This window comes from Idiotropiscis lumnitzeri, unplaced genomic scaffold (genome assembly GCF_059441095.1).
Source record: "Idiotropiscis lumnitzeri isolate Australia: NSW breed Sydney's pygmy pipehorse unplaced genomic scaffold, RoL_Ilum_1.0 HiC_scaffold_182, whole genome shotgun sequence".
Taxonomy (NCBI): Eukaryota; Metazoa; Chordata; class Actinopteri; order Syngnathiformes; family Syngnathidae; genus Idiotropiscis; species Idiotropiscis lumnitzeri.
In genome coordinates, this window is record NW_028283720.1 from 55242 (window position 1) to 70998 (window position 15757).

The following is a 15757-nucleotide window of genomic DNA, read 5'->3' on the forward strand; positions in this document are numbered from 1 at the left end:
TTATCAAGCAAATAGCTTATTCAACTCGGGCATTATTCCATTCCCAATTACAGCAGCAAACAATTTATTATTCGCTTCCATGAATATCACCAATCAGGGTTTGCCTTAGGATGTTAACCGACTCCTCTGCTAGCTAGCTTGTGGCCATAGAGTTCTGCGAGATGTTACTCAGCCACTTCGCTTGCTGTGTTTGAGACATTTCTTTTCTCTCTGGGCCCTAATGCATAATTAGCTTTGGAATACATAAGACAACAATTGTTGAACAGTTGTTTTACTCCACTTTAACTTGCATGGAAAAAAATACATTGGGGGGGGGGTACATTTGAACCTGTATGGAGTATTGTAACTATATTACTGATCATAACAAAACAAAACATTAGAAAATAAGTAAACTGAGCAAGTTCAGGTAGTCGTACAACATGAACAAAATGGTGGCCGTGTAGTAGCTACAATGTAACTGGGCAGCAGCTTTTTGTGCCTCAATCAGGCCTCTACATGTGTGTGAAACTCAGAGTGGTCCTCACAAGGACTATGCCCCTCCCCCACCTACACCAATGACTTGTCTTTTTCAAGTTAAAAACAAACATATTTTCATCATAATGGTGTGCCAACGGATCTATATCTCTATATACCCGGGGTCGGGTCGCGGGGGCAGCAGCTTCAGCAGGGAAGCCCAGACTTCCCGCTCCCCAGCCACATCTTCCAGCTCTGCCGGAGGGATGCCCAGGCGTTCCCAGGCCAGCCGGGAGACGTAGTCTCTCCAGCGTGTCTTGGGTCGTCCTCTGGGCCTCCTGCCAGTGGGACATGCCCGGAACACCTCACCAGGGAGGCGTCCAGGAGGCATCTTAAACAGATGCCCGATCCACCTCATCTGGCTCCTCTCTACGTGGAGGAGCAGCGGCTCGACACTGAGTCCCTCCCGGATGGCCGAGCTTCTCACCCTATCTCTAAGGGAGAGCCCAGACACCCTGCGGAGGAAACTCTTTTCGGCCGCTTGTTCCCGAGATCTTGTTCTTTCGGTCGCGACCCACAGCTCGTGACCATAGGTGAGGGTAGGAACGTAGATCGACCGGTAAATTGAGAGCCACGCCTTTTGGCTCAGCTCCCTCTTCACCACGACAGACCGATACAGCGTCCGCATCACAGCGGAGGCTGCACCGATCCGCCTGTCAATCTCCCGCTCCATCCTCCCCCCACTCGTGAACAAGACCCCAAGATACTTAAACTCCTCCACTTGGGGCAGGATCTCCTCCCCGACCTGGAGAGGACACTCCACCCTTTTCCGGCTGAGAACCATGGTCTCAGATTTTGAGGTGCTGATCTTCATCCCAACTGCTTCACACTCGGCTGCGAACCGCTCCAGTGAGAGTTGGAGATCACGGCCAGAGGAAGCCAACAGTACCACATCATCTGCGAAAAGCAGCGATGAAATACTCAGGTCACCAAACCGGATCCCCTCATCGCCTCGACTGCGCCTAGAAATTCTGTCCATAAAAGTTATGAACAGAATCTGTGACAAAGGGCAGCCTTGGCAGAGTCCAACCCTCACTGGAAACGAATCCGACTGACTGCCGGCAATGCGGACCAAACTCTGACATCGGTGGTACAGGAAACCAACTGCCCGTATCAAGGGGCTCTGTACCCCGTACTCCCGAAGCACGCTCCACAGAACTCCCCGTGGGACACGGTCGAACGCCTTCTCCAAGTCCACAAAACACATGTAGACTGGTTGGGCGAACTCCCATGCACCCTGCAGAGAGTGTAGAGATGGTCCACTGTTCCAAGGCCAGGACGAAAACTGCACTGCTCCTCTTGGATCTGATATATATTTATATATATATTTTTATATATATATTTATATATATATATTTATATCTATCTTTCTATATATCTATCTATCTATCTATCTATATATATCTCTCTATATATATATATAAATCATATTGCAACGTTGATTCACCCATATTTTACTAACCGGGTTTACACATTTATTTATTTTATTCTACATTTAATTAATAAATTAAACATCGAATTTGTTATTGATAATTTTAATTAAACATTTCATGGTGTATTTGTTTAATTAATTTTGGCACTTTCACTCCTTCTTGAACTCCCTCAACTGTTTGAGAAATTCTTTTACTGTACTGTAACTTGCATTGAAAAATAAATGGGCGTGGGGGGTAATTGATTTGAAGTATGTGTTTACCATAATTACATTTCTGATGTCTAAAACAGACCAAATAGAAAGTAAGTAAAACAACTAAGCAAGCTCAGGTAGTAGTACAAAAAATAACTAATAACTAATTTGGTGGCCGTGTTGCGGCTGCGATTTAACTGGACAGCCGCTTGTGTGTCTCTTTTACTTGTATGCTTGTGTGGAACAGAGAGGTCCCCAAACGTACTATCTTTCTCCCGTTACTGGTGCGAAGTCGAACAATTGCCCCCTCCTCCCCATTCACCGATCACTTGTCGTTTCAAGAAAAAACATATCATGACGAGATATAAGTTATCATGAGTTCTTGGCCGCATAATGGATTGAAAAATCTTAACCAGTTTCTCTTTTTTGCTCTTGATAACTACGTTCGCTGTTACGGTGGTGTGTGCTGTGTTAAAAACAAGCACTCCCTTTTCGACCGCTCACCTGCTTATCGGCAAATTCGCTCGACTAACCACAAGCATCGAGAGTACAGGACATTGGGCTCAAGCTGCCGGGCATTCAAGAGAAATGGTAAGTGATTTATTTTTGTATTCCCTTTTTACTTGCCTTCAATTTTCACACGGGAGTTCGAGCAATGTAAAATGAGCTAACTTTGTGTCAGTGTGGTGGAACTTCTCCAGGATGGTTGCCGCATATTTAATGCTAAGTTATTTGTTAATAAGCGGCCTGTACACGCGCCAGCGTCGAGTAAAACAGTTGAATCCATTAATTTGGTTTATTGTTTTTGTGAAATACACGTTATAATGAAGCTTCTAAAGTCTGTGTAAAGTAGAATGCACGATGAGTGCGAAAGAGAAAGAAACAGAGGACAGGATGATGATGGATGATGATGATTAGTTCATCCTCCTTCCATTGTCATGCGGTTTACTTTTTTTTTTTACATGCGTCATTGTACTTTTTTAGTATAGGCCTGTTTCGCGTAGGTGCTCTAGATATTGTTCATTGAGATACGGTATATTTTGGTAAAAGCCACATTATGACACAATAAATTATTTGATTTTTAGTCTGTTAAAACTGAATGACCAAACTGATTAATATGATAGCCCAATGGTTGTGTAAGCCAGGGGTTAAAACTATACACTGCAAATATTGGGGAGTGATATTTACTTGAAAAACTTGACAAGTTTTTTTTCAAGTAAATATTACTACAAATTATGCTATATGTGAAGTGTAGTGAGTTTAACACTCCTGGTAAGCAACACTTAAAATGTCTGAGGCTGTAAAGTGAAAGTAGTTCTGTGATCTGATGATCTTTGATTGTGTCACTGTTTACAGGAGGAAGGCACAGATTTCTTTTCCAGTGGTGACACTTTTGACGGCGCAGGTGAGTTGGGGGACGAAGGGGTGTGGGGGCTTAGTGGTGGGGTAAATCTAATTTGTGTCAGGATAGGCCAGTAATCAATATCACTACAAAATGCGTTTGATAAACTGTTCAATTAATCAAAATCAGGAATAAATCACAGATCCCTGCATTCTCCGTGCTGTAGGCAGAATCTACAGCAGGGGTATTCAATTAAAAGTCACAGAGGCCCACTACTAAAATTTCTTCCAATCAAAAGGTTCGAATCAAAGTCCTACTTCCCTTATTGTCTAGCCCAGTGCTTCTCAATTATATCCTGTCACGCCCCTCCTACCAAGAAGAAAACAATTCGCGCCCCCCCACCAATTTTTTTTTACATTTTGTACTAATGTGCATGTTCTTTGTATGTTGATGTTAGATTGTCAATAAAATATCCCTTAACAAAGCTAAATTGATAAGAAATATAAATTTTAGGACTATTATTGTGAGGAGTTCAAAATACAGTACTCTGTTGTGCAAATATTGATGAGATGATAAATATTTAGTTTTTTTTTTTTTTTTTTTTTTTACCAAACCAAACACAGTTATTAAAATGTACATAATATAGAAAAGACAAAAATTAGAGTCAAAGGGCTCAAACTCGTGTTGTTTGAGATCGCCTTTTTCGGTCCTAAAACAATGCATCATTCAGCCATACCACGGCGGAAAAAAAGCATCCTCAGGGTCCCACGTGCCCCCCTCAGCATGGGCGCGCCCCACAATTTGAGAATCACTGGTCTAGCCTATGTTCACATTTTTATATAGTTTTAATATTTAGAGTAATTTTAAATAGAGCACACTTATATACTAAATATTTAACAATGTTACCATTAAACACATTTCCCAGTCAAATAAATATAAGGGGTTTATTTCACATTCAAGAAAATGTAAGCGGCTCCAGGTTAAAGGATTTAAGGGCGACACTTGCAGATAAAAAAAAGGAAAATATCTCCTGCAGAAATAAATCAACTGCTGAGCATTGAGTTAATGTCTTTTCCCGTTTTTTTCCTGAAATCAAAGAGTTGTCCGCCTAAAAAAAGGGAAGGCTTAGAATTTGGTTGATTATTTCACATACCTGGTCTTTGTGTTTTCCTTTAAATAATTTTTGTTAGCCGCATTTAAGCACTCCTTCGCAACTGCCCTGACTGAACTTTTTTTTTTTTTTTAATGTTTGCCCAAAATCCATGAATGATACTTTTAGTGAACATTCGTTTGCATGCCGCTGGCTGTAAACGAAAATGGAAAATGTAAAAATCCGCAAGACTGCACTCAAAGTTCGATGTTTTTGCGTGCTCTCTCCTCAGACTTCAGCAGACAACTTTGAGCAAAAGAGCAGTGCCTTGTTTCGTAGTGGCACTTCGTGTTGGTGCGACGGTTTCGGAGCAAATGACGCACACTGGTTTTAAACCGGCTGAAGCCAGAATGAACATCAATTTCTCCGTCCATTCATTTTTAAAACAACACGCATCGACCTTGCTAACTTTTGAGCAAGCACTCTCTTCATGTCTGCTGCACATTTGGCAGTGGATCAGAAACAAAAGATTTGATTGGCTCAAATCAGTGACGCATTTACCGTAATAGAAGCGACCACGTTTGCGAATGTAGCCTGAAAAAAAATTCTGTTCGTGTACATTTATCATAAATTGGTCATGGGTCCAGTCCGAACCATCAGTCAGTCCGCATCCGGACCGAGGTCCGCCATTTGGTTATGCCTGATCTACAGTATGGTGTTAGATTTGTGTCACAATTACCCGCACGAAAGAGGAACTTTACTTTGTCCTGCATTAGTCGGGACTTTCAACAACATCATCAGGACTGGACTCTCTTGCAGTCCACTTTCTTTGAGAACCACCAAGTTTGACATTGTGGAATTCCTTATTCCAGGCCTTTTTACAGCCTTTTTGCATCTTTCTGCTATAGCTGGAAAACGTTCACTTCAGAATCTTTCTTGTTTCTCTGTTTGACTTTTATTTCCGCTGTCTTTTCCCTGCGGTGCTTTTCCCTCGTTCATATTTCTTAGCTTCACTTTTGGAGCCAAGGAGGTAGTGGCGATCTGAAGAGCCCATTTTCATACAGTCTTTATTCTTGCACATGTACTGGTCTTTACACCCACCACCATGGACGTGCCTCTCAAGGCACATACATCATTCCGTTTCGCAATACCTTCTTTTTGGGCATGTCTTCAGACCTTAAACATTTTCAGTAGGATCTTGTCATGGTGTTTGTGATTCTCATCTCCACAAACAACACAATCATTTATGGATTTAGTCGCAGCATTTTTTGTGTGTGTTAGTTTGTTATCCATCTTGTCAGAGCTTTTATGTGCTTTTGAGATGCTCAAGTCTCTTGAGGTTATCCTATTGCTCATTCAGAAATGCAAGATAATAATCAAAATGATTGACTTACGTGACACTATTTTTTCGATTGACCATAAAGACAAGCTTTGCTTTCTTCACAAATTCAGGAAGCTTGTTATTGATGGCTTTTACCACAAGTGGGTTCTTCATTCAGTAGTTTTTATCATTACAGCGTTTCCCCCTCCGTATAATGGACAAACATTAGGAGTGTTTCCTTACACTTAGATACGTTTATACTGTGTATATTTGCATGCTTTTTCTGAATGTCTGCTGCTAATGTTATACATTAACGGCTACATTACGCCGCCGACTCTGTGTGATCTATATCTTTGCTGCTGTAACACCTCAAATTTCCCCATTGTGGGACTAATAAAGGACATCTTATCTTATCTTCATCGCGCAAGGGCTTTCTCCAATGTTTGAATTACCTCAACCATATTCCTTGAGAATCTGACAGAAAACTACAACAAATAAAATAATGTAACAGATGGAATTGAGCCAAACTTATCCTTTTACTGAGTGACCTTTGTTCCAAGTAGTTGTGCATCTTCAGTGAAAGATGTTTCGTGTACTTAGCATGGCTGATCATGGCTTTATGTATTTTTATTGTCTCGGATGCGCTAACTCTAATAATTTTCATGGTGAGGTGAAAGTTTATAATAAAGGCACATGGCTGCTGTTAGCTCATTAGGAACCTGGTTAATGCTCTTCTCTCATGTGATTTCGTTGCAGTTGCTGATGTAATGGATAGCTGTCATGTTGAACAGAACGTAAAGGTAGGATATGTTATATTTGAGATCTTAAAATGGAAAGTGGAAATTAAAACATGAAAATTTTTTAATGAGGTCTCCCCGGCAACATTTTTTTCATGTTATTCTGTTTTGGTTTAATTTTTGTTTTAACAGAGAAAAAGACAGACTTACTTACTTTGCCTTTGGCTCTCAATTGGCTTTCAACCTTATTTTTGTAATGTAATCTAATTTAATTTCAACACATGGGGAAAACCTTACATTTGTCCAGCTGAGCAACACACTCACATTCCTTAATATTCAGCGAGCCTTTTTCTTTGCTAACTTGCATAATAATCTCTTTATACTGATTGTTTATGGACAAGTGTAACATTAATTTACATCTCTCTCTCTCTCTCTCTCTCTCTGTCTGTGGCTGAATGATTTTAGGAAAAACTTGTCATTTTTCTGACAGATATTACGATTGCGATTTTCTGCATAATGTACAGTGACATTTACAGACATTACAGAGCATGCCATTATACCAGTAAAAACAATAAAAGCTATTACTGTAATAATGCAAAGACACTTCAGAGATTTTGTGAGCAGGGCCGTTTTTTCCAAGTTTTTAAAAAATAGTTTTATAAATTTGTATTTTTGTATTTATGTGTAATTGTGTATTTGAAATGTATTTTTTAAAGCCCAAATTGTTTTACATTTTGTACTAATGTACATTTTCTTTGTACATAAATGTCAGATTATGTCAATGAAATCATTGTCCCTTTAGCAAAGCAAAATTGCTTAAAATATATACATTTGAGACCTATTATTGTGTAGATCTCAAAACCCAATACTCTATGGTGCAAATATTATTGATGAGATTATAAATATTTACTATACGTTTGACATCGGACCTCTTCGTCATGATTAAGTCATCCGTTTACGTGTTCCGGTCGCAGAGCGTCTGCTATATTGCTATTATAGCCGTCATCTTATTGTGTCTATGCCTAGATATGTACTGATTGCAAGATAACATTTCTGTTAATTGCTGCCGGCTTTCCACCCTAACGCGTTTCTAACCAGACTTCTGTGAAAAGTCGACTGTACAACTAACGCTATACTTTGCTTTTTGTTTGCCGCCTCTGAGAAAACGCTACGTGTTAGAGCGGTCGTTTATTTGTCATTATACAGCTTGATGCTGCTGCTGTGCACGGACTTTCTTATAGTACAAATAAAGTCCATAGTCCAGCGGCGCAAGATAGCTTGGCGCTGCGCACTCAAGCAGGGGGGAAAGAAATAACTTTCGGGGCTTCGGACAACAGCACAAGGCTTTTGTTTCTTTTTTTTTTTTTCTTTTTTTTTTTTTGTGATCTGCTTCGTGAATGTGTGACGCAAACCGCAGCTTTGACGATCTCGATATTGCGTTGTCTGAGATTTCGGTCCCAAAACGATAAATCGTTCAGCCCTTTATCTCCCCATCCATCCATTTTTTTTCCCCATTGATTGCGGTTTATCTTCTCTTCCACAAGTTAACGAGCCCCAAAAGGTTTTTACATATTTATATTTAATTATTATTAATTTTAAATAGTAATACTATAATGTTAAATTATACAATACAACTTTATATAGTTTCACAACAGCGCAAGCTGTAACATAGCCTGTTATGTATATATAATAACATCTGGTGTATTGTCTGTTATACTTTCAAAATGCTTGAACTAAAATTCTAATAATTCCCTTTACAATTTTGGCAGTTGCAGGATGAAATAGTGGTTCCGCCCTTAACACGAGAAGAGAGTGTATTTGTAAGTATAGCTCCTATGTTCTTCAGAACATGCTTGTATTTGTAATTGTCAGATTTAAATGGAAGTCACAGGAGTCAAATTTTGTTTTGTATTGTCCTTTTTGTATTGTCAGCTTAATAAATTATTCTATTTTAGGGAAGACTTGTGATGTGAAGTTGCATCTGTTTTGATTCTTATGTCTCTGTCCTGTTGTAGTTGACCAAAGGAATGCTGGAGGACAACTCTGAAGTGTCACTTTCCAATGACAGCAGTGGGGATGAGTATGTACCAGCATCATCAGAGGCCAATTCTGACGAATCATCAGAACAAAGCAGAGATGAAAAAATACATTCCAGGGAAGAAGACTCTTATGAACCCCAGCTAAAAACAGGGACGCACGACAATCTGACGTTGTTTTCTAGCAACAAAGAGGATTTAGGGGTATCAAGATTGAAAATTAAGAAAAGACACAAAAAGAGCGACAAGAGATGCTCAAGTTTGAGTGAAGATGAAGATTCTAATGATGGAAGACTGAAGACAAAAAAAAGGCGCAAGAGTGACAAGAGATATTCAAGTCTAAGAGTGAAGACCAAAATAAGACCCCAAAAGCGTGATAAGAGTTGCTTAAGTGTGAGTGAAGAAGACAATTCAGGTGAATCAAGACTGAAGACCAGAAAAAGAGTGACAAGAGAATCAAAATTTCTCGAGTAGAAGACGACACAGATGACTCTATGTTTGAAAGAAGAAAGAAAAAGACTTACACTAGATTTAAAACATCCTATCATAAGGCACGGTCTGATAAAAAGTGTGATTCTCCTGTTGTAGCTAATGTTACAAAAGTAGATGGATCTAAAAAATACCACCAGAAGAAAAACTACTGCCTTTACTGCAGGGAACCACAATCAAAAATTGCACGACACTTGGAACGGAAACATAAGGATAAAAGTGAAGTTGCCAATGCAGTGATATATCCCAAAAAGTCGAAGGAAAGGAGAAATCTGCTGGATCTCCTTCGCAAGCAGGGAAATCGAGCACAAAACATTGATGCACTCACGAAAGGAGAAGGGACACTGGTAGCTTGTAGACAACAAAGTGAAGGCAAGAGCAATCCAAAGGACTATCAGCATTGTTTTGCATGCTTTGGGTACTTCAAGCGCAAGTCTATGTGGAAGCATGCGAAACGGTGCGTGCTTGCACAAAGTGTTCGCAGAACATTACCGGGGAAAACAAGAATACAATCACTGTGTGCTTCTGCTCAACCAGCACCTAAAGATGTGAGCACGAAAGTATGGGCCCTAGTGAATAAGATGACTCAAGATGAAATAACCCTTGCTATTAAAGGTGATAAATACATCATGAAAGTCGGAGAAAAAATGTACAACAAGCACCGTGAAACTGCTTCCCAGCACGACAACATCCGCCAAATTATGCGAGGACTGGGGAGACTTGTGATTTTCGGAAGGACAGTGACCCCTCTAAAAACACTGGAGGATTATATTAATCCACAACACTTTGAACATGTAATTCGAGCTGTGAAATTAGTAGCTGGCTTTGATGATCAGATCAATACATTTGAGAAACCCACACTAGCTACAAAGCTAGGGCAAAGCATCCAGAGGGTTGCAGACATTATGGAGGCTGTAGCCCTCTCAACACAAAACAACGAAAAGAGGCAGGTGGTCGAAGAGTTTAGGCGTATGTACAGTCAGACTTGGAACGAAATGATTTCTTCTGCTGCGTACCGCACACTGGAGGAGAAGAAGTGGAACAAACCGAAGCTCATACCATTAGCAGAGGATGTCAAAAAAATGCACATGCACATGGCGGACAAGCAAAAACAATATCACCGGCAATTATTGTACGAAAAAAACTCAAGGAATTGGAGCAATCTTGTTAAAGTTATATTAGCACAGATAATCTTTTTCAACAGAAGGCGCGAGATAAGTCAACATTTAATGAGGATGTTGGAGACGCCCTGACTGGACTGGAAAAAAAGCTTTGCCAACATTTTGAGCGTGTAGAAATTCGTGGGAAGCGCGGCAGGAAGGTGCCTATTATCTTAACTCCTGCTATGGTGCAGTCTCTCGAGCTACTTGTTGAGGAGCGAAGCTCATGTGGTGTTGGTGAAAATATGTATTTGTTTGCTAGACCAGGGTTTGGAACAAGACTTCGTGGGTCTGACTGTATCCGGGAGTTGGCTAAAAACTGTGGGGCCCAAAGTCCTGCAACTCTGTCTTCCACTAAACTGAGAAAACAAGTGGCCACTCTTTCAAGAGTACTCAATCTCAATGACACTGAACAAGATCTTTTGGCAGACTTTCTAGGACATGACATCAGGGTGCACAGAAAATTTTATCGCCTCCCCGAAGGAACTTTGCAATTGGCAAAGATAAGCAAGGTCTTGATGGCCTGTGAACAGGGCAGACTAGGAGAATTTAAGGGAAAAAGCCTGGATCAAATCGTGATTTGCCCCAATGGTAAGAAAATTATTCTAAGGATAAGATGCCTTTCCACCTCTATAATTTAAATTCACTGGTATTTGACTTAATCTGCCTTTGTTTGTCACCATAAAGACCAAACTGACATAATGCAAGAAAGCTCTTCATCTCAAGATGATGATCTTGGTGCTGCAGCAGATATGTCAGGTATTCTTCTGATTTGTGTGCCAGACAAGAAATTTTTTTTGTAAATTAAAGTTATGTTTCATTGACGGTCGGTTTGCATGTAAAAATAACATCAGTGCCAAATTGAATGTTTGCCAGGAGGGGAACAGGTTAATCAGAAGAAGAAATGTGCTTCAAAACAGAGGCGGCTTGCACAGAAGCAAGGCTCAGCAGGTAAGAATTTTGCATGTTGATTACGTGTCCTGATGGTCGCTAACTAATATGTCAGTCAAATATGTCCGTCAGCTCTATTAACAGTAATGTTGCTGTATAACTTTCACCAACAGATAGGTGGTGAATGTTCCTGATCTAGTGATGCCCAATGGGCTGATAAACGGAACCAATATATCTTGAGAATTTCTGCCATGTTTTCTCTGCCTATGAGGTGTCAGTAGGCTAGACAAGCTATCTACATCATTTTGCTCCTGATTACTATTTTCCAGGGGAGGATCCTGGAAAAGGTGCTTCAAAGCAACAGCTTGGACAGAATCAAGGCTCTGGTGGCTAGAATTATGTTTTATGTGTCCTGTGTTTCGACATGAATTTTATTGCTTTGTTTTATGAATGTTTCTGTACAGTGACGCTGGATGGGCATACAATTACAAAAGTTGCAGAGGCTCATTCTTTCTCCGAGGTCATTTTCTATGAATGTTTTCCAGGCGGAGCTTCAGTTCTTCGACAAAAACAACAACCTGGAGAAGAACAGCATTCAGGTGTGTGAAACATGGCTTTGACTTTTACATTTATGTCACTGGCTCACCAAACAATGAATATATTGAGCTGAAAATTGAGAATTTTGACTTGAAAATTTAAAAAAAAAAAAAAAGCGACTCGCAAAAAAGAGCCCTCTTGCAACGAGCTAGGGCAATGTTACTCAAGTAGTGTTGCCCAATGGGTGGATAAATTGTACCAGAATGAAAATATTAACTCATGCCTTGTTTTCACCACTTAATGATATGACAATAGGCTAGTGATGCATTGTAAATGATTTTATTTCCCATGAATATTTTCCAGGAGAGGAACCTCCACCTCAGGATAAGAAAGGTGGACAACTTGGACAGAAGCGAGGATCACGAGGTAAGAATGTCCTATCATTTTTAGGTCTCCTGTGCCTTGTACATGTAAATTAAATTATTGTTGTAGAAGTTTCTAGACACTGTAACTGAATAGCAAGAGGGAAACAAAATGCTCATTTACCCTTTTCATGCCAGACACAAGTTACTACGTCCAGTCTCTTCTGCTCGGCAGGGATAGTTACTCATTGCATTGCCTTTGCCTTACAAATAGTGTTAAGATGTGAAAATAACCTCCTGATGTTTCATGGAGACACCCCTAAAGATAATGTTACGTCATTGCCGTTTATGTGGTGACTACAGTTATGACAAATGTGCACTTTTTGCTTTGTTTCAAGTGGAATTAAATTAAAGATAAATATAAAGCCAATACCGTGACTCATTACAACTTTGCAGATTCACGGACAATCAAACAGTTGTCTATGCCTGCGTGAAGCGAATCAGTGAAATCAAGGATGTACATATGTGAGCCGGCTGTTCAGATTGTGGTTGCTTTGCAAAAAATCCAATAGGACCACATATAAAAGCAACCCAGGTTGGATTTGAAAAAAATCTTAATCAGACTATCACAAAAAACAAGATGCAGGTCATATATGGGCAAAAAAAAAACATCCAATCCGGGTTGCATTTCTCTTCAATGTGAACCTAGTCAAACAGAACAGTCCAGTTGCAATTGATTCAATGCCTTCAGAATAAAATGACCTGCATGAATGAGAATATTCACAGGCAATGACCTGCAGATCACCCTGAGTTGACGTAAACTCCTCTTGTAGTTACCTAGTTAATCTGAGTAAAAGAATTTATTAAGAAGAAAAATAAGATGATAGCCTAAAGCTGGTGTGGTAGGAAAAGACAACAACAAAAAATGTAAATGAAATCGTACTGCACAAGTGAACAGTTCAACACCTAATTAACATGAAGTGAATTTTCCTTTCCTTTCCTCACCTTCCAAATGGAATGCCTTGTCTGTTTTTTTAATGATTAATTCAGAATCCTCTTTTGCTGGTAGCATCAACAACAAATGTGTCGGCTGTGATTTGTTTGAGAACAAAAAGAAGCTATCAATAAGGATAAATGTATTGTGATGTATTTATTTTATATATTATAAAATATATATTTTTTGTAATATCGTCGCAGCCCCGATTATATTCACTGACAACCTATTCAGGTCAACCCAAGTTCTTGGAAAACAATAGGCACAGAGACTACACCTATTGGGCAGGGAGGAAAGTCAAGAATGTCTTTAATTTCCAAAGTATCTGTGCTTTAAGTGTTTTTACTCTCTTTTCAAGGTACGAATCGACCCAAACGAAAGTGGTCAACTGAAGAGGTTATGGCTGTTGAACACTCTTTGATGGACTTTATACGCACGGGTAAGACCCCGGGAAAAGCAGACTGCGAGAGATGCATCGCAGCTTCCCCGGGAGCCCTTGCTGAGAGGGACTGGAAGGCCGTTAAATTCTATGTCCACAACAGGATTGTTTCTGATCAGAGGCTATAGACACAGGTCACCACTACTTTCTCGCTGTATAATGTGCTGCACACACTGTATAATGTATATATTTATTACGTATAATAAATGACATCCTTTGATGACATAATAAGTCGGTAGGAGAAACTGCAGACTTGTCTCAAATTTGATCTATTTACTTCATTTATTATTTTTATTATTCATATTATATTATTCTTTTATTTAGTGGTTGCTCTTTTGTAACTTATTTTAAAAAAACAGGTGTAAGTGTCATCATACCGTCGACATCAATAGGATAGTTAATTTAGTTTAATTTAGATCCAACATATGGCTTACTTTAAAGAGAATTGAGCTTTAAGCCCCTCACTGCGCAGCTAACATTTGCAACTTGAGCAGCAAACGTTTGCTTTTGCTGTTGAAGGAAGCAAAATGCTTGTTCATGTCAGGGTTTATTTAACATTTGCCAAATGTGGTACTGTTAAAATACATTGTCCACACCCAAGTTGAGAGATGTATTTAATTCTGGTGATGCCAAGGAAGTGTTGTCCAAAAAAGGTAGGTATTTATTTGGGGGTTTTAAAGGTTATATTCTTAGGTAATATTGTGACACTGTTAATAAATATATATCTATTTATCTATCTATCTATATATATATTAATTCGGGGATGTCTCATTTGTTCCTATGATGTCTAAAAAAGGTGGTCTTAAAAAGGTAGGCATTTTTTGGGGGGGTGGTCTTAAAAAGGTAGGCATTTTTTTTGGGGTGGTCTTAAAAAGGTAGGCATTTTATGGGTAGTCTTAAAAAGGCAAAATCTAATGTTATATTGTGATACAATTAAAATAGATTTTTTTCCAAGTTCAAGGATGCCTTTCATTTGTTCCTGTGATGTCTAGAAAGGGTGGTCCTGGAAAGTAGGCATTTTATGGGTGGTCTTAAGAAGGTAACAAATGCAAGAAGGGGTGTGTGTGTGTGGGGGGGGTGCGTGTGTGTGTGGGTGTTTGTCTTTGCACTATTGTGAGGACCAGTATCTGACAGCACAATCATAGCGTGGGGAGCCAAAACCTGGTCCCCACGAATTTAACCATTGATTTAGTCATAAAATGACCTAAGAAGTGTCCTGTCAAATTTTCAAAGGTAGCCCCAAGATGCACAAAAACCAACATTTTTGTGTATAACTGTGTTTGCTCTATGCTGCTCCTAGTGGCCGAAAATGGTACTGCACCCACACACAAAACACACGCTTACACACACAAAAAAATCAGTTCTTAATACAATGCGGGGACACCTTGCGCAAGATGGCTACAGCACACACAATAATTTAGGTTTTCATGCATTGTGGGTTCACCTTGAGCAAAATGGCTGCAACAGGAAGCGATCTACCTAACTCAAGATGGCAAAGTCATGGTTGAAGATGTGATTGAAATGTGAACCTTGAGCTCATCTAGATGATGGTCTAAGAGCTGTCAACATGGAGTACAATGCTACCAACAAAGTAAAAGGAGCCTTACGAAACATGTTCCTGCTGAAAGTGATAAACTGCACCATGTGATTAGTATGTCAAATCAAGTCAAATTCATTTGTATAGCCCTTAAGCTCACAAAGTCTCAAAGGGCTTCACATGCCCACAATCCACATCCCCTGATCTTAACCCCCTGGAGGGCAAGGAATAACTCAAAAGAAGTATGCAGGTACCAAAGGATGTTGGTTTTTTAAAAAAGATTACATTGACATTTACATACAATATTCACTACATGGTAATGAAAGCTGAAGAACAAGCTTATGCCTACCCCACCATACAAAATAGTACAGCAGGGGCATCCAAACCTTTTGCATCAAGAAACTCATGTTAACACAAAAAACAGAAATACTATGCAGTAGAAATAAATATGAAAATAAGAATCATCCCTACAGTACAGCTGTCTTCAATCTGAATTCATTCACTGTGGTGTTTGTAAATGCGTTTGTGATGTGTCTTTGCTTGTGTGAAGCACATTGTGCCTTGCGAATGAAATGTGCTTCATAAATTAAGCTGCCTTTCCTTACCGCTTGTTCTGGACTCCATAGAAAAATAAGTTTTTAATGTCAATGTTACATTACTGGGTAGATAAAAAAAATCCAATAAA

The 15757-nt window shown here is 39.5% G+C and overlaps 1 protein-coding gene across 5 annotated transcripts; it reads left to right on the forward strand.

Annotated features, from left to right (window-relative positions):
• Positions 1 to 2527: 2527 nt before the first annotated feature.
• LOC148314953 (uncharacterized) lies at positions 2528 to 13699 on the forward strand. Of its 5 annotated transcripts, none has more exons than XM_088287583.1 (8): positions 2528 to 2728; positions 3494 to 3542; positions 11000 to 11071; positions 11189 to 11263; positions 11533 to 11589; positions 11668 to 11802; positions 12104 to 12166; positions 13455 to 13699. In XM_088287583.1, exons 1-8 carry the CDS (start codon positions 2726 to 2728, stop codon positions 13661 to 13663), a joined length of 663 nt encoding a protein of 220 aa, XP_088143709.1. In that variant the 5' UTR covers positions 2528 to 2725; the 3' UTR covers positions 13664 to 13699. The 5 variants fall into 5 exon arrangements, with proteins under 5 accessions (XP_088143709.1, XP_088143711.1, XP_088143708.1 ...); XM_088287585.1 differs by having other exon boundaries at positions 2656 to 2728; positions 11533 to 11550; positions 11749 to 11802; positions 13455 to 13580; XM_088287582.1 differs by lacking the exons at positions 2528 to 2728; positions 3494 to 3542 and adding an exon at positions 10383 to 10903.
• The last annotated feature ends 2058 nt before the right edge of the window (positions 13700 to 15757 follow it).